Consider the following 20954-nt stretch of genomic DNA (forward strand, 5'->3'; position numbering starts at 1 on the left):
ATGAGTCGCTTTGTTGTTTCCTTTTTCCACTACGAACAAATGTCGAGGTCCAAGCAAGCATGCCGTCGGCCCGCTTTGGCTCGCTGGCCTGTCTGTTTGGTGCTGCGTCATGAAGAGAGAGAAGCAAGCAAGAGTGACTGAGCGCAACATTCAACACTTTTGGAGCAACAACAAAGTGACGCTGGCTTGTCGATGTGTGAATCATCCAGTCCAGCATCAGTCGCCGCCATGCTCGGCATCCCACTGCAAAAGAGGAAAAGAAAGAAAAGAAGCCCTCTAACAACTACTCAATTTAGTGAGGCTGTAGAAAATGTATGGATTGATTTGGAGCCCATCACGAAGAAATACCACATTTGACCACTAGGGGAGGCTAGAGCACATCAATACTCAAATACTTCAAATTGTGGTTGTTTTCAAAAGGGACGTCACAAGCATGACTTTGCTTGACAATAAATATCATTCTTGTTGTATCAGCAGGATGGCAGCTGCACTGTTGCCGAGGCGACAAGACTTTTTACCACAGCTATTCACAAGCACTGTCAATGAGGAGGATTATGTGTCAAATGGGCACTCAACCCTCATTAGTTATTCCTGCAAATAATGTATCTTTTTACTTCCACTTTGCACGCACAAAGAAGATTCAAGACAAATTCTGCAATAATGTGCCATTTCTGATGGTCCCAGCCAGGTAAGGCCAAGAAATAATGAGTGAATCTGTAATAAAAGACGGAGTCTTGTAAATTGAGAAAGACATTTTAGTTATTATTATTATTGAAGGCACGCCTTATTAGATTGAGTGGAAGAAACACAGTGGCAAATAAGGGATGAGAAAAGCTCCATCTTGAGATGAACACGTCTGCTCGCTATCTCTGACAAACGCGTTTTAAAGCAGAGATGAGTTGTTTTTTTTGCCAAACATTTTTAGTTTTTTTTGTAAAAAAAAGAAATAAAAGAGAGGGCTCGGGAGAGTGTGCCTCAGAATGGGTAGGAGATTGTATTTTCTGCACATCTCTGCCCGTTCTCCTCGCCAGCAAAAATAATCCAAGTGTCTTGTCTTCCTTCCTTGTCTATTAAATGTTGTAGGTTGTCTGAAGCTGACACTTGGTGTACTTGTTGATAGCGATGACACAAGGCTACATTTCAAATTTGAGGTCAATGGGAGCTACGGACCAGCAAAATTGGACATTTTGGGCAAAAGGGGGCATGGCCGCCTTCCTTTGAACCCTTCTGTCTTGGCCAGATCATCTTGGAAAGGGAATTCAAGGTGCTTCCCAAATCTTTTTGACCATTCCTGAGCCAGGTTGTGTTGAATGGAACTCCAACAAGATCAAATGTCCAGCAGCACGTTTGCTGCGTAGGCGTGCCATCGTCTCTTGTCATGTAACGGAGCAAGACCCGACTTACTGTACACTGACAGTTCTTCTTCAAGGTCAGGAAAAAACAACACAAATCCTGCTGTAAAGAGTGACTTCTCTCAGCCTGTACTCAAGTCTTGGCCATGTTGGACGAGGCAACATCGCGGCCCGCTTACATCGCGGCCCGCTTACATCGTCGGCGCGCTTTTGCTGCGGGGACGCCAGACAGTCGGGGATCATCTACAAGTGACGGTGGGGGATCAGGACACAAGTCCAGTCCCGTTGCCTTATCCTGATGAAAAGGAGGCAGGTTCCACATTGTTGTTCTGACCGTCCTCCTTTGCTTTCTTCTCGCTACATTTGGACACTTCCGTTGAGTCCGGATCAACTGCGGCTTTCGTTGACCTGTTCAACAAACATCAAGTCAAACTTTCAGAAAATCAACACACAACAGGCTCGTCATGACAACAACAACGTTGCGCACCCCTTTGCTAGAGTATACAGAAGGCTTTGATGCAGTCTCTGACCTGATAGCTTATAGCAATGGTAGTTATCACAAAAAACGGCCAGCAGGTGGCAGCAGAGTATAAGAGATTAAAAAAAGCTCTTTCCTCCGCTGTTTGAAACAGATTTGTGAATAATGATGAAACTTAGCTGTATTCTAATGCTAATTGCTGCAAAACGGAAACAGATACAAATATACTTTTTTTTTCCTGATGAAAGAAGAGACTCGAATCTTTCCTTTGTTAGGTTCCATGTTTTGATGGCAATAGAACACAATATTCTGTGGGCCTTCAAAATCAGTCAAAATCCAGTCAAACAGCCGGGAGCGAAGGGGGTTGCTTCAGTCAAAATGGCTGCCAGTCAATGAGTTAAAAGGCTTCCCAAGTGTCTTGAGAACTTGCCTGGGATATTCTTTGACTATGACTTTCTACTTTACTAACTCCATGTATGGGAGGGGGTGGGTGCGGGGGTCTTACTTTTCTCTGTTGAAGATGATAAAGTCTCTCTGGACGTTATCCAAACGTTGCTGCAAGTGGCCGTTCTGGAGACAAACAAACATGAATGAGATTTCCCGCCCGTCAACCTGATCCGTGATCCAAAAGCGTGGCGAGCGCTGACCACAACTCGGTCCCAGAACTCGGTCCCTTTCTCCCGCTAGGATGAAATGATGGGAAGTGATTTTTAGAGGACGCACGACTGTTGCCGCCTCCTCCTGGTTCATATCTGGCCCACTTCATCAGGAGAAAACATTCGGCCCCGTCCTTAAAGTCCAGGACAAGCATGTCAAGGAGAGATCGCACGCAGCGCCGCCGCATCGCAAGCACACACGTTACAGTTGACACGCCGGCCAGCTGGAGAGCGAACGACGCCGCGTAAGCTCAAGTTGGTTAGAATAACAATCATCGTCAGATCTTCCTGTTTAGGGTTCGAGGCACTCTCAAAATGTTATCGATCCCTCACAACTGATAGAAACTGGACTTTTCAAACATATTCGACATGTTCTATGCTAGCACGAGTTGACGATGGATTCATGAATGGATTGCGAGGTGCGAGTCTCTCCGTTTGCCAGTCGAGTGCACTCCAACCCAATTGGAGGGCCGAGGTTTAAAAAAAAAAAAAAGGGAGGCCGAGCTGTGGGGCGCCTTCATCGGGGGCCACGGCCGCCACCATCTCCCGGGGGAAGGGAACCCACGCCACCCGTACCAAAGAGAAGTGACGGTACCACTCCCCCTACCCCAGGGGAGGCCAACCAACACTGAACTTAACGAGACCTTCTGGAAAAGGGCTGCATCCTTTCTAGCGGCGCCAAAAGCGTTTCCGGCCGTCAGTACGAGCTGACGTGTGAAGCTCGGAACGTCATCGGTCACGTGATACTTGCAGAACGATGCGAGCTCCGGGGCACAATTTTGAAGCGGTGTGATTCGGGAAGTTCCACACTGGCTTGGAGGTACCGGATTCATTGGAGCGTCACTATTACTGACTAAACGTAATCTATTACTGCAACGAGTTCCTTTTGAAAACCGCACTCAACACAAGCCTTTGCTTCATGTTTTTTGATCACGTCACAATCGCTGGTCATAATCACACAAAGTTGTGCATGTGTAAATATTGAACGGGTTTGTCTGCTTGTCAGTACTGCATTTCCTTGCTCTGGTTTCTTTGGTTTGGTTTTTTTCTCCTGCTGTGCCAACAGCAAAGAACAATAGCCGCCAATTTATGAGTGCAAAGACGTTTGTTGAAAGTGCCGGTGCCAACATTGGGGAGCGCTCCGCTGGAAAAGAGCCTGCGCGGCAGGGAGAGGACTCAATGTCCGTGACTGGCTGCGACGTGCCAACGTCAGCGCCAAACAAACTTCAAATCAATGGCGATAAGCTCCGTTTTGCGCTTCAGGCGACGAGGGAGTACGCGTGCATTGTCAAAGACACGCTCGTTCGGCGCTACACGAGGAGGTGGTGTTAGGAGGGCGGGCAGATGAAACGGATGAAAAGGAGGTCAGGCCCGGTGGGGGGGCGTGACAGTGACGTGCAGACGGCATTGCGGAGGGAGTCGAGGGACGGGAATAGAAAGATGCAAAAAGACGCCAGTGCGGACGCGCGTGCTGCATTTCTTCATTCAATATTGATCTGTTCCGCTGCGGTTCGCACGCTCCAAATCCATTCCTCGCATATGCACACACACTTGCACTCACGTCGCTTTCCACTTTTTTTATGGCTTTCTCACTCACAATCACAAGCGGGACGACTTGAAGCATTGCAACCGGCGCCGTACGGATCCTTTCCTTTTCCTTCATCCGAGTTCCACAACAAAATCACTTTCTTTTCTTTCGCCAACATTCCAGCGGCGAGCTTCAAATTCACAGGTGAGTTCCCACATTCATGTTCTTTTGAGCATCTGCGACGATGTGGAAACGTGTTGACCGTCGGCCGCTGGCAACGCCGAGTGACGAGACGGGCCGCTTCACCTTGTGCTTATCAAACATTGCTTTCAAACAGCTTTTAGGTCAACATATGAAGTCATTCTAAATCTCAACATTTCCACTTAGTGGTGACAAAACAAAAAATGAATCCATAAAAACGTGTGTGCCGTAATGCAACTTTGAAATGAAAAAAAAAGCAAACTAAAGACACACACGCTAACGACACAACAAGACACACCTGGGGCAAGACACAAGTGGCTGAGGGCACTGATTGGTTGGCACCAGGAAGGGCGGGATTACACTCAACAAGACCAAGGGAGGCACACAAGGAAAAACACTAAACATGTCCTTGACGTTCTCATTAGCAATCGGAAGACGGCAAAAGCAAACTTGTTCACCGGGAGGGAAACGATGAATACGATTTGCTCTTACCTGAGGTGAGCCATCGGAACCCTGATCCCTGCTCTTCCTGGCCAGCCTTTTTTTCTTTTTGTGAAGAGGTTTGGACTCCAGGATCATCTCCTCCAGCTCAAATGTAGGATCACAGTTGAGGCGGCGTTTCTGCCACAACAAAAAAGTCACGTCATAAGAAAAGAGCAACAAGAAATCGCGATGACGTGAAATGGAATCTTATGCTTTAGTTGGCCTCCCAATTTTTTTTCATCCCATTCAATCATGCAAACATGATCAAGTGGACTTGACACAATCCACAGGGACTCGAGATCGATCCCTGCATGCCGCCAAAAGCAAAAAATATACAAGCAACTCCTTAAAAAGAGGACATTTGCCACAAACATGGCGGCAAAGTACTCCAACTCAACTCATTTCAACAGAGCACAAAGATACCACAAGATGGCGCCATTGCAATACTTTCATATTCGATAAGCCTTTGGCACAGCGCGACAAAACTCCTTTTGTTTTGTTTTTTGCAAATGATGGAGGATGGAGTGTCAAACACATCAGAACAGGATCTTGTCCAGCAAGTGCAAATTCATTTTTTGCTGATGAAATTGTTTAACCGTAAGCTAAGGAAGAAGCACTTCAATGTTCATGATCAGAATAAGAACAATTTCCCTCACACATTTCTGCTATGCAAATCCACTGGCATTGGGGCCAGGTAAGGCTCGCCAGGTGTGCCACTCGGCAAAAAGCTGCCACCTACAGGATTGGAGTGGAACGACAACAACATCATTACAAGGCTGCCAGACACGGATCTGATTGCATGGCCTGCTTTCAATCAGCCCTTTTCTCTTGCTAATTGCTTCGTATTGTGTCTTGGGGTCAACACGGGGTCAGGCAATCATCGCAAAGTTGCGTCTTCGCATTGCATCAAATCTCTGTCTGACACCCGAAAGAAAACTTTGCCGTCCGGCGTTTATGTTTGCTTTGATGTTGAAGGGGTTTGACGTGGCAGACGGAACAACAAAATGCAATGTTACGCTCACTTTGAGCATTTTGATATTCAAGGAGATGCTCACGTTGGGAATGAAGCCCGGAAGAACGGCTTTGCCGAGCACGGCGTCCCAGCTGACGTCCGACATGCAGTCCAGATCCTGCAGCTCCGACAGGCAGGAAACGCGCTTGTGGACGTCGATGCACAGCAACTGCACACCACAAACACAGAGAGGAACGAGAATGAGGAATGCAAGATGGCGGGGGGGGGGGGGGGCTGATGGTGGGTGGGCGGTGCGGCGGCCATTTTCAGGTGGATAGCAAGTGACGGCTTCCATATCGTTTGCAAACGCTGACTGAGCAGAGTCAGCGAGCGTGAAGAACAATCAGCAAATCTATTGGCCGGGCAATTCCGTCTCTTCACACACACACACACACACACACACACACACACACACTCGTCTACCCGTTCGGAATGCCAATGAGAAGTGGAGAAATGCAACAGTTGGACGGCAGTGGACGACTGCCAAGACCAAGCGCACGCGCATGCGCACGCGCACGTTCAAGCGGAAGAGCTGACGAGGATCTGCTTCATCCAAACAAGACGCAGGAGAGGAACCCACACACAAGCTGCCTGAGTCAGATGATGGCACGGAGCGCATCTCTAAAAGGTCAAGTGGCAATTTGCTGGCAAAAGGTCAATCTTAACTTGGGTCTCGTCAGACCACATCCAAGCACCTGCGCAGGCTAGCCAGCTGTTCTGCTTTTACACTCGTTTCTTCACGCTTCACTTATTACGGATTGACTTGATCAGAATCAGAACGCCGCTTTTGTCATTGTAAAGCAATCAATCAACAAATACAAGAAAATCAGGAAGCAGATCCCGTCAAGTGCTTCATCTTATCCTTAAAAACCAACATTAAGAACCTTAAAACATTCCTCCCGCAGTCGACACACAAGCACAAAATTAAGGAAGGAATCAATCCTAATAAATATCAAAGGCATCCATGAGTTAAAATGCTTCTTATGGCTGATTTTCATTTGCATCCAGAACATAACAAGTCCATCGCTGCCTTCGCTGCAAATCCAAGTGCACAGAATTATTTATAACAACAGTTCAACGTACGTCATCGGAAACCGGAAGTACGCTTGGCGACGACCCTTTTCCTTTCAACATGAATGAAATGAGCAATTATCCTTTCAAACCATTTGTCAACCTTTTTTAATTGACAAAACAACATTTGTAACCTTATCATTGAACTTGAGCTCTATTTAACGTATTGCAGGCAAACTCTCATTGATCAATGTGTCAATACTCAATCAATGTGCAAATGAATTCATTGAAGGCTTTATTGTCTTTTCAAATCATCCTTCACACCAACGATGTTGTAGGCCACCTAGTGGCCACTTGACGGCGCTGCTGCATTTCCGCCATATTACGACTGGACAGGACAAACGCTGCATTTCCACAAGAGCCGCTTTGATTGAAGTCAGCTGCGGCCACCCCCACAGCGGCGCAGCTCTGTCCGATCCGCCCATTTGCCCCTCGTCTACCAAATGACGTTCAACATCATGGAGGCCGTCCGCTCCGATTGGCCAACGGTGGCGCAACAATATGGAACGCCAAGGTGGCGTTTGCGGAGCGCTCGTACCTTTCTGAGAAGCGACTTGATGTATGAGGACCAGGATGGCGGGAAGCTGAGGTGGACCTTGCGGAAGGTGTGAAGGATCTCATTGGCCGGCGTGCTGGACCTCATCACGTACGGCCTCTGAAAGGAAGACAATCTTACACTTCCTTTCTGCTTCTCTTTGATTTTCTGCCTCCACCGCGGAAGACGTTTTTTACTCGCAAGATTCTGCCGCATGTTTACTTCCGGGACGTTTTCAATCGACGGCTCCAGATGAGAGCAGCAAAAGGAAAACGAGCAAGCCCATTTGAGGAAATCCATTTCAATGACGTGGCTCTCAAAACCATCTTCGATATATTTCCATTTGCTGCCGCAGCCGTCGGTCGTGGCTACGAGACGCCAATCATCGAGCGCATTTCTCGGGAAGGTCAAATTCAATGACCTCTTCTGTTTTATGGTGACACGCTGACACGGGCGTCCGTCCATATTTGATTGTTGGCCGCGATAACAAGCGACGAGGCTGAGATAACGACCGTTACTTACTTAGTTAGTTAGTTAGTTACCTGCCCTCTGAGCAGCTCGTAAGCTGTGACGCCCAACGACCACCAATCCACCGCGAAGGAGTAACCGGGATGGGAGCCTTCGAAGATCTCAAACAGCTCCGGAGCTGCAATCAGGTAAAAAAAACAAAAAAAAAACACCATTAAATCGAGTACTGAGGATTGAGAAAAAATGAAAAACACAAAGCACAAAAAAAAAAAACATCTGCGCTCTCCATTGTTTTTGCCCGTGTGTGCAGCGCACGCTAGCTGCGGTCGCTTTAGCATGACATCACTGAGGAGGGGAGGAGGGGAGGAGGGGAGGAGGGAGGAGGGAGGAGGGAGGAGGGAGGAGGGGAGGAGGGGAGGAGGGGCTCCCGGGCGGTGGCCATGGCAGTGGAAACGCCAAGTGGTGTAGAGCCAAGTAGAGCAGAGTAGGTACCGTCGGTGGAAACGAGGCTTAAATGGTGAGTGTGCAGCGTAAGCCAGGAATGCGTTGAGGTTCGAATTGTGTTTTCTTACCCATGTACGGTTTTGTCCCTGCGATGGTTGTGGCCTTGAGGTCGTCTTTCACGATGGCTGCAATGTTGAAGTCCGTCAGATGGACGTGACCTGTCGAAGCAGAAGTGCACGTTTGGACCAGACCTACGCGGACGCCATCTTGTGAGGATTTGTCCCATAAGAAAATGATGGGCTCGCACCTGCCGTATAACCGCCTCCAAATGTTCACCATCATCGTGCGTGTCGTCAATGCCCAACAAAACAATGAAAAACATTTGCTTCCATCTCCTTATTGACACGCTTTCTTTTTGTTTGCATTTGTTTATGTTTTCAGTAGCGGTTCGATGCGCGGTCACTTTTGTTTGCCGACAGCCAAAAGTGTTGATGCGGCGGCCACGGGTCGAGTCATTCCGATTGTTCCTTTTTAACGATGCCTCACTCTTTCATCTTTCTCGTCTTTCCTTGGATACTTTTTGCAGCGCAACTGTCGGAAGCCGCAACAGATCCGATGACGTCACGTCGCAGGATTAGCGCGACAGCTGTCCGCAGCTTTCGACCCGACGGGCATTTATTCCGTTTTCATTTCCTCTCTCGCTGCAAACGCTCGCCCATTACGACTAATAAGATCAACTGCAGTAGACAATGCGTGCTATAAATAGACACGTTTGAATGAATTTGCTCCCGGTGCGGACGTAAGCACTTTATCCGACTAGAAGAGAACTTAAGTCTGTCATTATCATGTCACATGACTCCCCCAAAAAAAGAGCGAGCTGGCAAAATCGTCCAAAATGTATTTGGGATCGCGTCCGGCGTCATCGTCTCATGGATCTTTTTTTTGTTTTCTTTTTTGCTGAGCTAATCTTTGTAAAAACCGGAACATGAACTTTGATGCCGCGTCCCCATTTGAGGACTTTTAATGCGTGAGGGATTCGTTTTGCTGCACCGGACGAACCCTAACCCAAAAACAAAAGCGCATGATTTGTAAACGAGTTGTACTGAGTTCAAGGCTGACTTGTTTGAGTCGCATTTTTGTTCCTTCTCCAAATCAAAGGCTCGTCTGAATCTCGGACAGGATTTGGCAGCAAAAGGATCTCACCGTGTTCATCCAGAAGAATGTTGTCAGGCTTGATGTCTCTGAAGGGACACAAACAACGCTGGCATTAGATTGTTGGCTTTGGTTTTTTTCTTCATCGTTGTCTCAAATCTGGCTGGGGCGGATTTTGCGTGTCATTTCTGTCCCAATATGCAAACGGATCCAATGTGACATCGTTTATAGACATGAGATGTGCAAAACGGCAACGGGACGAGAAGCGTTTGAGGAAGCGGCATCAGATGGTGACAAAATGGTGGTTGTTGTTTTCGATCATTTTCTATTGTAAGAATCACAAAGTGATGCCTGCTGAAGTTGAGACGCTGAATGGAAAGATCGCGTGTGCAGAAGCCGCCGACACGTGACAGTCGGCCGCCCCGCAGGAAGCTGCCGCTATTTAGCAAATCAAAGGCCGGCGTTTGCACTCGCGTCCTGCGGCTGACGGTGCCGAGCTGACGGAGGCGCCGGCACATCGATGGCGTGCGGACGCAGGTGCGAAAGAAAGGTCGCTCGTGGAAGCCTTAATTAGCTGACATTTGCCTCCGAGGCTGGCGGGGGGGAAGTGACACGGAGAGACACGCAGTGTGACTCACACTGGACGGTGGGGGGGGCCGCAGTTTTCACACTGTTGAAAGAGGCCAGGATGACTTTGTCAAGTAGGAGCATGAGGAGGGACACAAACAATCCTGATTGGGATGATTTCAAAAATAAAATTCAAAAAGTCAATATGAAGCTAAAAGGCTGTAGTTGCAACTGGTTGGACTTTTGCCTCCAGCTGCTAGTTCAGATGTCTGACACATTGGAAGAAGAAGAAAAGAGGCCTCGACCTGCAGCGAGTGCAAAGAACGTCCTCGTAAACGGCTGCCAACGTTGGCACAGCCGTCGTCGCAATCACGAAATGTCAAATAAGAAGGAACGAAAGACGTGAGACGAAGTGCCGGCTTCGCTCGCCGCGTCTTTCCTCGCGCTCGACCGCCTCGACAAGCTATTAGCGGGATCTAATGGCCTCATTACAGCAGCAGAGCGGTAATTGGAAGCGGGACCCGGTCACGAGATCCCCGGCTGATACCCGAGCCGGCCCGCGCACGCACCTGAGGACCCGCCGGAGGTGCGTGACTCGCGCAAGCAGAAAACTCAACGGCGCCTTCGTTCACATCCAGCACATCCAGGTCATCAAACCTGCAACCATCAAGGTCATCAAGGCCATCAAGGTCATCAAGGTCGTCAAGGTCAGCGTTCAGGTGGCCGACGTTCACACTTGTGTCATCGCTAACAACGCCGATATTTCCACACGCCTTCCCAGAAAAACTTTTTCCGGTGCTTATTTTCCAGAAGCTGTTTTTGGATCTTGTGACGTCAAGAATGAAGTTGTTTGTTGACCCGTTCTTGTAAGAAGAAGTTTTGGGAACGCATCGAAAAGAATCGTCAGTCAATATCATAAGAGTGAGAATATCAATGAGACGACAATTGTCTCACCGATTCAGTTGAATATCGTTCAAGTGCCCTAACAGTCGTCGACTGTCTTGTCTTACGTCATTGTTACGTTTTCTTCTTCCAAAAAAAAAAAGAGAAAAGATTGATCTCTCATTATATTCTCTTTTATTCTGTCAAATGTCTTCGATTAATAGCAAAGCTTTTCTCTTCAATCTCGTTCGAATGATCGAGTACGGCAGGAAATTGTGATGGCCGGAAGCTTCCGATACTTGCGTGCGACGGGAAATCACAAATGGAGTCGTCACTCGAGATGCTGCAACGAAAAGCTCCTTTGAACGTCAACAGAAAAGTTGCAATCAAGCTGTGTGTGCGTGCGTGTGCGTGCGTGTGCGTGCGTGTGCGTGCGTGTGCGTGCGTGTGCGTGCGTGTGCGTGCGTGTGTGTGCGTGTGTGTGAGATGCTCATTTCTTATTCATGAACAGCAGCTGAAAGCGGCTGCTGGATGAGGTCAAGGTTGACAAGTTTGAAGAGGAAAACGGCACAACGACTGCACAAGCTTTCACTTGTGGTCTCCGTTCCGAACCTTCTTCCTTTTTCTCCTCATCTGCCGCTTTTTGCCTCTTTTTTGCCAACTTAGCGCGCGTGGTCAGAATCCTTTCACCTGCCGTGCACTTTTTTGGGCTCCGCATTCTCGGAGCTGGACCAGCTTGCGCTTTCAACTGGATTTAGGAAACATCAGCGTATAACGCATGTCATGATGGCTCTATTGAGTAAAGGGGGACACCCCCCCCCCCCCCAAAAAAAGGGTTGGTCAGTCATGAGCGCCAGACGAGTCTGCTGGCTGACAACATGCCATGATCATGTGACGACTGCACGAAACACACAAAAGCACGAGAGGGTTCGAGCGTTGCTGATGGCACACAAACACGTATGCACGTCTTTCCCTCCCGCACGTTTCCACTTGTTCCATGCGGTCCCTGAAGGTGCCATTTAATTGAGAGTCAGTCACTTGCCACTAATCGCAAGCCAAGTGAGCGAGCGAGCGAGAGAGAGAGAGAGAGCGAGCGAGAGAGAGAGAGCGAGCGAGCGCCTGCTGCTGAAAACGGCACAATTCGCTTCAGGACTGGACTTTTCTTTTTTTCGTTACCGTTAAATGACGATGAGCAAATCCTAATATCGACTGAGACGTCATATACGTTGTTGTTGTTTTATGCGAGAGCGTACAGAAGGCTTTGATGAAGCCGCTGAACTGAAGAGAACGCTTCAAGCAACGGTAGTTATTACAAAAACGGCCAGCAGGTGGCAGCAGAGTATAAGAGATCAACCAGGGCCACGTTGCAAAAAATCTCTTTTTTCAACAGGTTTGTGAATAATGATGAAACTTAGCTATATGCTAATGCAAATTGCTGCAAAACAGAAACTGATGCAAAGTTTTTTTCCTGATGAAAGAAGAGACTCGAATCGTTCCATGTTTTGATATGTTATATTTTGAGGGCCTTGCAAAATCTGTCCAAATCCAGTCAAACAGCCGGGAGTGAAGGGGGTTGCTTCAGTCAAAATGGCTGCCAATCAATGAGTTAAGTTCCAGCAATTTGTTAGAAAAATGTGATCTTGGTATTATTATTATGATATTCTATATCGGGTTATTGTTTTTTTTCTTATGAAATCGGATGCATCAGCGACGACTCGTCATTGGTTACTGAGCATGATGGTTTTTTGGTGATGCTTGTTTGTATGCGGTGCGACGCGCGAGCGCATGCGAAGACGGCCCGTTTGCGCGTCCCACCTGTGTATGATGCGCTTGGAGCGCAGGTATCCCAGGGCCGAGGCCAGCTCGCAGACGTACAGCTTGACGGTGCCGTCGGAGAAGTGCACGTTGTGCTGCAGGTGGTAGCGCAGGTCGCCCCCCAGGAGCAAATCCACCACCATGAACATGTCCTCCTCGTCTTGGAAGGAATACCTGCCGCAGACAAGGACGTTGGGACGGCGCTCGGCAGGGGACGAAACAATGCAGAAAGGAGGAGCGTCCATTTTGGGATTGACGTCTTTCCGAGTACGTACGCACGCTTTTGGATTTGGGTTCGGAAGTGCAAATGTTTGGCTCTCGTCGGGGTTCAAGCTTGCGACCGAGGCAACTTTTGGATGTCGGCGCGCACGCTTCCGCTGGCGACTTGTTTTTGTCACCGTCCAGAGGACGCAAAGGTGATTTTGCCGATGGAGTCCAAAGGATTTGTTCGGGTTCAAGTGATGCGGAGGCCGCTTCGCATCTGCTGCGTCTGCCGAGCTTGGAAAGCCGATGCGGACTTTGCATTTTTCACCATCGGCGTTGGAAAGACAAGCAGTTTGTGATTTCTGCGTCCGTCCGAGTCTTCAGAGAATTCACAAGTCGGGAACGTCCAATCAAAAGTTGTTCAAATCAAACGCAAATCCCAGCAACTGCTTGAAATTGTCTTTTGGGACTCGTCAAAGCAAAGGTCGCTTTGTACGCTACGTTTGTTTGTTGGACACGATGAGATCAATTTGATCAATTTATTCAATTTGAGGGTTCGACAGCCTCATAAAGGAACAAGCCTTGACTTTGTAGTCCAACAATAAGAAGTTGACTAATGGAGAGCAAAAAGTGGGAATTTCTTTCATATTTGCAGTCCATTAAAAAATTCCCCAAATGGCAAAAGTTGAAGATGAGCGAGCAAAATCGATTTTTTTGCCGGCAGCCACTTGGAAAGGACGGACGACGTGCGCGGACCGTCAGGAGTGCGTCTTCACGACTCACAGCAATTACGCCGGCTTTTAATGGCTCCTTTTGTCTTTGGGGACGCCGATGGACGCGTCACCACCGCGGGAAGCAATTGAAAGCTGGTTGTGGTTATGACGGGAGCGCAAATCAACGAGCGAGGACGTGGCCGGGTTCCGCAAAAGGGATCTTCTTGCAAATACATTTCCGTCAACACATCGCAAAGGGCCTTTGTTCTAGTTGTTAGGACAAAAACGGGGGACGGGGACGGGGACGGGGACGGGGACGGGGGGTGTTTACCAGATGTTGACCAGGAAGGGATGCTCCAGGTTGCGCATGATCTGCAACTCTTTCAGGACGTTGCGGACTTCGTTGCGCTCCACGCACTTCAACTTGTTCATGTACTTCATGGCAAACATCTTCTTGCTGTCTTTCTTCTGCACGATGCACACCTGAGAAGAGCGCAACGTTGTCAACGACAAATCCTTTTGTCAATCAAGTCACACTGTTGTGGTGTGCCGTTCTTGGCCAGTGAGTCGCAAACACAAACAAATCCATCACTTGCTTGCTTGCACCTGCAAAGTGCATTCTAACGTCATCGTGAGTCCGATTGCAACAAGCGGTTGCTGCACGATTGCTGCACGATTGCTGCACGGTTGCTGCACGATTGCTGCACGATTGCTGCACAATTGCTGCACGATTGCTGCACGATTGCTGCGGGGCGTCTCCACGCAAAGCAAGCTTTTCTATACAATTTGGCTGGCAGTGCGTTGGATGAGATGCGTCACAATCAAAAACAGTGTTGGAAGTGATGCTTCACAACCACACGTCTCCATTTTCTTCATGGATTTTCATTTTCAATTCATAGCTTTGATTGCAGAAAAACTTTCCAGATATTTGTGTCTGAATAAAGTCAAAGCGAGACCTGGATGAAATCTCCATTCAACAAACGACACATCAGGATACTGAGCGTCTTTGGACGGACGAGGGAGAGCATAAGCGGAGACGTGCAAACGTCAATAAGCTGCTGATGATCTAAGAGCGTCTCGTGCGGAGCAGCTGACGCGATTCATCAGCCGGACCCCAATCACGTGACTCCTCCCATTGAGCAGCCTGATTAGAGCGCTTATCTGCCGTCCCACAATGTTGACGCTCGTGTGTACGGTTGGACGACCGATTGTTGCCAGTCGGACGCTGCGACGAGAGGACGTCCGTTAATTGGACAAGCCAACAAATTCCAATTTTCCACAGTAAAAATCGCTAACTCTCACTCAATCGAATAACTTCAACAAATTTGCCTCAATACAGCAAAGTGCAAGTGTGTGAAAAACGATTTGGTTCGCTCAGTGAGGACAAGAAGACATTTATGAGGAAAACACAAATTGAAAGTTCATTCAAGACTGAAGATTTTTGAATGCAAACGAATGCTGTCTGAATTGTAAGATTTGCTGCAGTTGGACTTCGGCACCGGCTCGACCTTCACACTCATTTCAACACTAATTGACAGCAAATGTCAACAAATTTGGACCTTGAGCCCATCCACTCCACAGGCGTATATTTTTGGATGTCCTTTTGCTTCCTTCACTTATCGTCAACATTTGAACATGTATGAACGTCTTATTACGCTTGCGAGTTCAAATGCAACTTTTCTTTCTATCAAGAAGAAAAGTCAAAAAGGGTCTCACCTTTCCAAAGCTTCCTTTTCCGATTGCTCGCAGGATCTGGAAATGGTCGAAATTGACTGCGTGAAAAGACAAGAAGGAGTAGAGTTCATTTCATGAATAGGATTTTTGCTTTGTTTTTTACACTGAATTGGCTTGTTTTTATGAAAGCGACCCTGCACACACACACACACACACACACACACACACCACTGTCGGCAGCTGCGAGCGAGCGCTGCCTGGGTGTTTGTTTCCGGTCACCATGGCAACAAAGGAAATGACATCCCCCCCCCCCTTTTAAGGACTGAGCTGCTGCCTGATGGACACTCGACGCGCTCGTCTGACCGTTGATGTTTTGTCGAGTTGCCGTTTGAAAGCGCTGCCTGGTCCCAAGTTGCGCTGGAGGCTGGACAGGAACGCTCGATGCTCATTTGCCGATTGTATTGAGATGACGACATCTCTCGAGCAGACCGTCTGCGAAAGTCAGTGTCACGTGTCATCATTCACACTCGACTCCACGATTTTGAGTCATCGTACATTTCATTCCATTTCATTGAGAGCGAATAGACTCCGTTTTGGAGTAGGCTAAGATTTACACTTGAAAGAGAGTCAAATAAAGAAAAAAAAGTCACTCAAGGGTTGAGGAACAAACTCAGGACCTTCAGCTTGGAAGACTGCCACTCTAGCACCTGAGCGATGCCACTCCTACTGTCTGCAAGTGGCCAAAGACATGGTTTTTGGTCTCTTGGAGTTCGGGAGATTCCAGTCGACTCCCAAACTGGAGGTTGTGAGTTCGTTCCTCAACCCTTGAAGGACTTTATTTCCCCCAATTCTTTATTTTCGTCTCTTCCAAGTGTAAACAGGACTCTAAAAGTACGTCTATTTTGTGCCACCCTTAATACACAATTGACGGTGTTGGGAGGAGGGGACGCTCGTGGACGGTTTGCCGGCTGGCCTTCCGCCTTGGAGGTATTGATTGGTACTGGAGGCCCAATCAGGAACTAGACATCAGAAAAGTGCCATTCAGTTCATGCAATGGGAAGGAAAAATTGTGCTCCGTCCAAAGAGCTGTTGGTATCGCATCACGCATCACGAGTTGAAGTCTGGTATCGAAAAAGTCACGTGGAACATTTGGAGCGTGACTTTGATCTCTTTTGAGCAAACATCTGCATGGAGAAAAACAAATGTGAATGACGGCAACATCTTCTATTCGGAGCAGCCGAAGCAGTCGGGAAGCAAACATAAGCCCGGTTCCTTCGACCTTGGCAACTTGGCAACAGAGCCCCGGGCTCGGGGGGGTTCGGGGGGGTCCAATGAAGTCCGATCAGCAGTCAACAAACCTTTTAAGCGCCGTCGTCGCCTGCTGACGCAAGCTGGAAAAAACAGGCGGTAGCGCAGAGGGAACGTCCTCAGGGGAGCCGGACGACGTGTCCTGGCACGTTGGCCGTCACGCACGCACGCGTCTCTCCGGATCAATTAATGGAGGCGAAGCGTTAGATTGGCCACGCCCCCATCTGATTCGCAACCAGACTTTTCCTCAACACAAACACTTGACGAGATGTGATTGCAAAAAGAAAAGCGGACTTGACTTTTGCCGGCTTCAGCGTAACATTGTTTGCTTTCACTAAACACAGAAATGTTTCAAATTTGAGCACATTTGTGCCTTTAGTGCACCCTTGCGGATAGAAGTCATCGTTTTAAAAAATAATCTTTTGAAACGCCGTCCAGGACACTCAAGGTCGCTGTAGAAAACGTTCGAAAAGCACAAAACCAAATAAAATCGATAAAACAAGGTAAAAAGGTGTACGTGAGAAAAGATGAGCGGAACCAAACAACTGAGTCCAGTTGGGTCTGAGTCCAGAGGAAGCGGACTTTGTCTTTCACCTTTAACCACCTTCACTTTTTTTCTGCCATGGAAAGCCTGTAAGACGACTTCTCCCCCCCCCCCCTTTGGAATTTTTAAGACGAAACGTTCTCCATCAAAGTCCACTTCAGTTCCGTCTGTGACGATCGCATCACAGCATTTTATTTTATTTTTTTTTATTTACAAGATTTGAGGCAGATAAATGCATGAAGATGCTTTTTAGGGGCTCTTGAACGTTACGACTCACCCTCGTCAGTGTCGCCGGTGACGGGAGACTTGCTGGACTGTCCGAGCCCCATGACGAGTCCTCGGTCAGCGTCCGTTCAGCCTCCGTTCAGCCTCCGTTCAGCCTCCGTTCAGCCTCCGGTCAGCCTCCGTTCAGCCTCCGTTCAGCCTCCGTTCAGCTCCCGCCGCTCAACTCAGCATCCGAAAGCGCCACGCGCGCTCAACCTTGACGCACACGCATGCAAGTCTGCATCTTTATGGGGAGCGTTGAGTCACCCCCCCTTGGAGAATTGCTGTCCTGCCTTGCGGGGGAGTGCGACGGAGGGACGGACGGACGGAGGGACGGACGGACGGACGGATGTCTCCGGCAGTCCTGGGAGGAGAGTTGCTGGTGCGGCGGTGGCGGCTGACTCTCTGCTGACTGTTGAACCTGTGCAAGGAGAACATGACACCGTCAGCGGTGGAGGAGGAGGAGCCAGTAGAGCCGGAGGCGGGGCCCAAATGAAGCAAACAGCCGTGGAGAATAAGGAAAGAAAAGTGTCTGACAAATTGAGCAGCTGTCCAATTGTCTCACTGCATTAGCAAACTTGTCTTACAACACGCAAGTGCTTTTGGGACGCTTCCAGGCGTGCAAAACCCGCCCCTAACCCCCCGCCCGCCCGACTGGTTGCTGAAATATGCAAAAAATGCCGTTCAGACACACTGAAGTAAGACGTCGTGCGCCAAGAAAGAAACAAAAACAACTTTGACGCCATCTTTTTCTGGCCTAAAAGAAGCAAGATGACCCGAGTGGCAAGCCAACGCTCGGTTTTGGTTTTGGATTTTAAAAAAAGAGTCAAGCATGAAGCAGGCCAACACGCTGACGAGTCATCTCATGTGAAAACGTGCACGTTGACAAGCGGCGACTTTGTTGGGTGCGAGTACAGCAGCTTGAAGGTGAAAAGTTTCCGTTTTGTGCTGAAGATGCGGCGCAAGCCCTCGTCACGCCGTTGGTTCAAAACACGAATCAAAACGGTTTGTCATCGACTGCTTGCTTGTTTTATCTCGTTTTCTTTGCGTCTTTCGCTCCCTCCTGCGGAATTGATCATGACAATTGCTTGTATTTGTTATTTCAAGTTTTGAAGTCCTAAAATAATCAAAGGTCAGATTGGAACCCAGATGGATTGTGTGAAAAGAGGAGCCTGTTCGTGTCAGAAGTACTGGAAGGCAAAAAACAAAACGCCTCCAGATGGCCCGGTCCGGTCCGGGACGGGCCCGCTACTTGCTGTCAATATATCGCAGGTGGAATCCTCGTTTGCCTCCATTTTTGGTCTCCTTCGGGACACATCAGCAATATGTTCGGTAACAACAAGTCTGCCATTGCTCAAGTGGTCGAGTGACTTCCATGCTCAACGTTGTGGGAGTGACTTCCATGCTCAACGTTGTGGGATCGTTCCTCAAGTTTTTTCTTGTGTGTGTGTTTTGTTTGAGTTCTGCATTTTACTGTCTTCCAGGTGTAAGAGTTCACTCAGTTTAGAGACTGAATTTAGTCTTTTTAGAGTCAAATTGACTGCGTAGCGTTGATCTTTTGTAGCCGCAACACTTTTTTGCATTAGACATATATATATATATATACATATATATATTTACATATCCTATATCCTCTAAGAGCAGTTTAAGAAAAGCGTGGTCGCGGGAAGCTTTTCTTTTCTCTTTTTTTCATGCAATGTCACTCACAGGCTGCGTGACAAGATTCTCCCCAAACTGCTGCGGGGAGCCGCAATGCCGAGCTCCCCGCAAAGGCACCCCTGCGCGGTTCACGACGATGAAGATGATGATGATGATGATGGGTGAAGATGCACCGTCACCCCCTCACCCCCTCAGCCCCACGCGTGACAAGTGCACAACACGTCACGTACCTTTTTTCCGCTGGTGGAGCTTTTGAGCTGCATCTCCGCTCGCTCGCCTTGCAAGACAGCAACAGTACTGCCCGGGAAAACACTCACTTATGTGTGCGCGTGCGCACGCACAGACGCACGCACGCGGACGCCACTCGAGACAAGACGTGTGTGGGGGGGATACAAAAATGAAGACAAAAAAGAATGTCCGGGGACAGAGTTGCTGTGTTTGTCACAGGAGGGAGCGATCGCGTGACCTCCATCCACATTGGCGCCTGCGTGTGCGCGCGCACGCGCATCCTCGTCCTCGTGGGGCTGTGACGAAGGCTTCACCTTCTCACCTTCTCACCTTCTCGTGGCTTGCCCCCTCAAGTGGACTGCATGCGTGGAGACCAACAATTTGCATCGTCGGTGTCACGAGAGATTGCGGAGGCAAATGGAAGGGAAGCACGTACGCGTCTAGACGGGTATGGAAGTAAACGTGACCAAGACAAGGAGGGGTGACTTGACTGCACTGGATGGGACTTGATGTGGCTCGGCTTGGCTTGGCCTGGCTGGCTGTGGTTTTGGCTTGGGCTTGGGTCAGGTCGAACCTGCCTCTTGCTTGCGCTGCTGGCCATGAAAACGGAGCGCGGCGTCTCAACAGCAAAAGTGACGACACGAGAATGCAAATTGGACACGACGAAATGCAATTCTGATCTTTGCTAACTGATGAATTCGACATCAACATCAAGTATTATGAATGGTGTCGCCTGTGAGCCAGTCCAAGGTCAACAATGGGATGCTGTCCCACACCGGCTCATAGTCGTCCGTCCAAAACAGCCAATGAGGGACAAGACGTCCATCTTTAGGTGGACGTCCAGCCATCAATACCAGGCCAGCCTCTCCGCGGACATTTAGAAATGAGAACACACGGACAAGGACGTTTTTTGTATGATCTCACCTGGAGAGAGACCGAGGCAGGCAACTGGGCTGGCCACGCCCACTTTCAATCGGTATTTGTACCCTGCAAGTGAAGGAAAGGGGAGGCTCGGTCACAGTTCAAATCTTGATTGGATTAGGAGGACTTTTTTTTTCCAGAGCATCAGCAAAGTGCTGACAAATGGACTCTGAGAAAATGGCTCCCCCTAGTGGCGGGATCGCGATACATTATGGGGGCGTTGAAAGTCATGAATCGAAATGTGCAATTTCCTCTTCTAACGAGCTCCTACTTTTCTAGTGGTTGCAAGTTGAGCACTGCTAAACTCTTGGGACATCAATAAACATGTGAGGAGGACAAACAACCAATCAGAGACAGAAGGCTTGACGAAAGAGGCGCATGTCCCTCAAACTTCGCTCTGACCTGGAGCATAATATCTGGAATGTACTCTTCTTTTTAATTTTTTTTTTAAAGCCCATCTCTTGTTTGACAAATGGGTGTGAGTCTGCCAAAGCGTCACAAGACCTCCAGCAAGCAGAATTCAGAAACGAGAAGGAATTAGCAAGACAGATACATTGAGCACCTTTTTTTTTTTAATGAGTTTTAAATGGACATTCAACAAAAAAAGACATTTTGTATGAACACTACAAAAGAGTAGCGCCGTCTTAGTAGCCACGACTAACATTGGTCTGGTTACAGCGCTTTTGCTGAAGTGGGAAAGCGTTCCTTTGTGACCACCAGCACATCTTGACCGATTTCCTTATTAGTCGTCATATTTGAGCAGGATGGACGTGGAAACAAAATGAAATCCAGTGA

At 48.5% G+C, this 20954-nt stretch overlaps 1 protein-coding gene across 3 annotated transcripts; it reads right to left on the minus strand.

Annotated features, from left to right (window-relative positions):
- Positions 1-741: 741 nt before the first annotated feature.
- On the minus strand, positions 742-19596 carry stk32a (serine/threonine kinase 32A). Of its 3 annotated transcripts, XM_077546032.1 has the most exons (13): positions 19241-19585; positions 17365-17772; positions 15278-15333; positions 13893-14044; positions 12645-12818; positions 9432-9469; positions 8357-8446; positions 7859-7962; positions 7320-7436; positions 5754-5879; positions 4708-4836; positions 2336-2400; positions 742-1760 (listed from the first exon to the last, which is right to left on the minus strand). In XM_077546032.1, exons 2-13 carry the CDS (start codon positions 17414-17416, stop codon positions 1643-1645), a joined length of 1221 nt encoding a protein of 406 aa, XP_077402158.1. In that variant the 5' UTR covers positions 17417-17772; positions 19241-19585; the 3' UTR covers positions 742-1642. The 3 variants fall into 3 exon arrangements, with proteins under 3 accessions (XP_077402158.1, XP_077402160.1, XP_077402159.1); XM_077546034.1 differs by lacking the exon at positions 5754-5879 and having other exon boundaries at positions 19241-19596; XM_077546033.1 differs by lacking the exon at positions 19241-19585 and having other exon boundaries at positions 17365-17841.
- Positions 19597-20954: the final 1358 nt, after the last annotated feature.

Source organism: Vanacampus margaritifer, chromosome 16, assembly GCF_051991255.1.
Source record: "Vanacampus margaritifer isolate UIUO_Vmar chromosome 16, RoL_Vmar_1.0, whole genome shotgun sequence".
Classification (NCBI taxonomy): Eukaryota; Metazoa; Chordata; class Actinopteri; order Syngnathiformes; family Syngnathidae; genus Vanacampus; species Vanacampus margaritifer.

Excerpts from the sequence above, each read along its gene's own strand:
- stk32a (XM_077546032.1), bottom strand. The coding sequence starts at position 17,416 with ATGGGGCTCGGACAGTCCAGCAAGTCTCCCGTCACCGGCGACACTGAC. Across the intron at positions 14,045-15,277 it reads GAAAAGGAAGCTTTGGAAAG|GTGTGCATCGTGCAGAAGAA; the intron begins GTGAGACCCTTT and ends CGCTCTTCTCAG. Across the intron at positions 9,470-12,644 it reads TCCAAGCGCATCATACACAG|AGACATCAAGCCTGACAACA; the intron begins GTGGGACGCGCA and ends GTGTCCCTTCAG.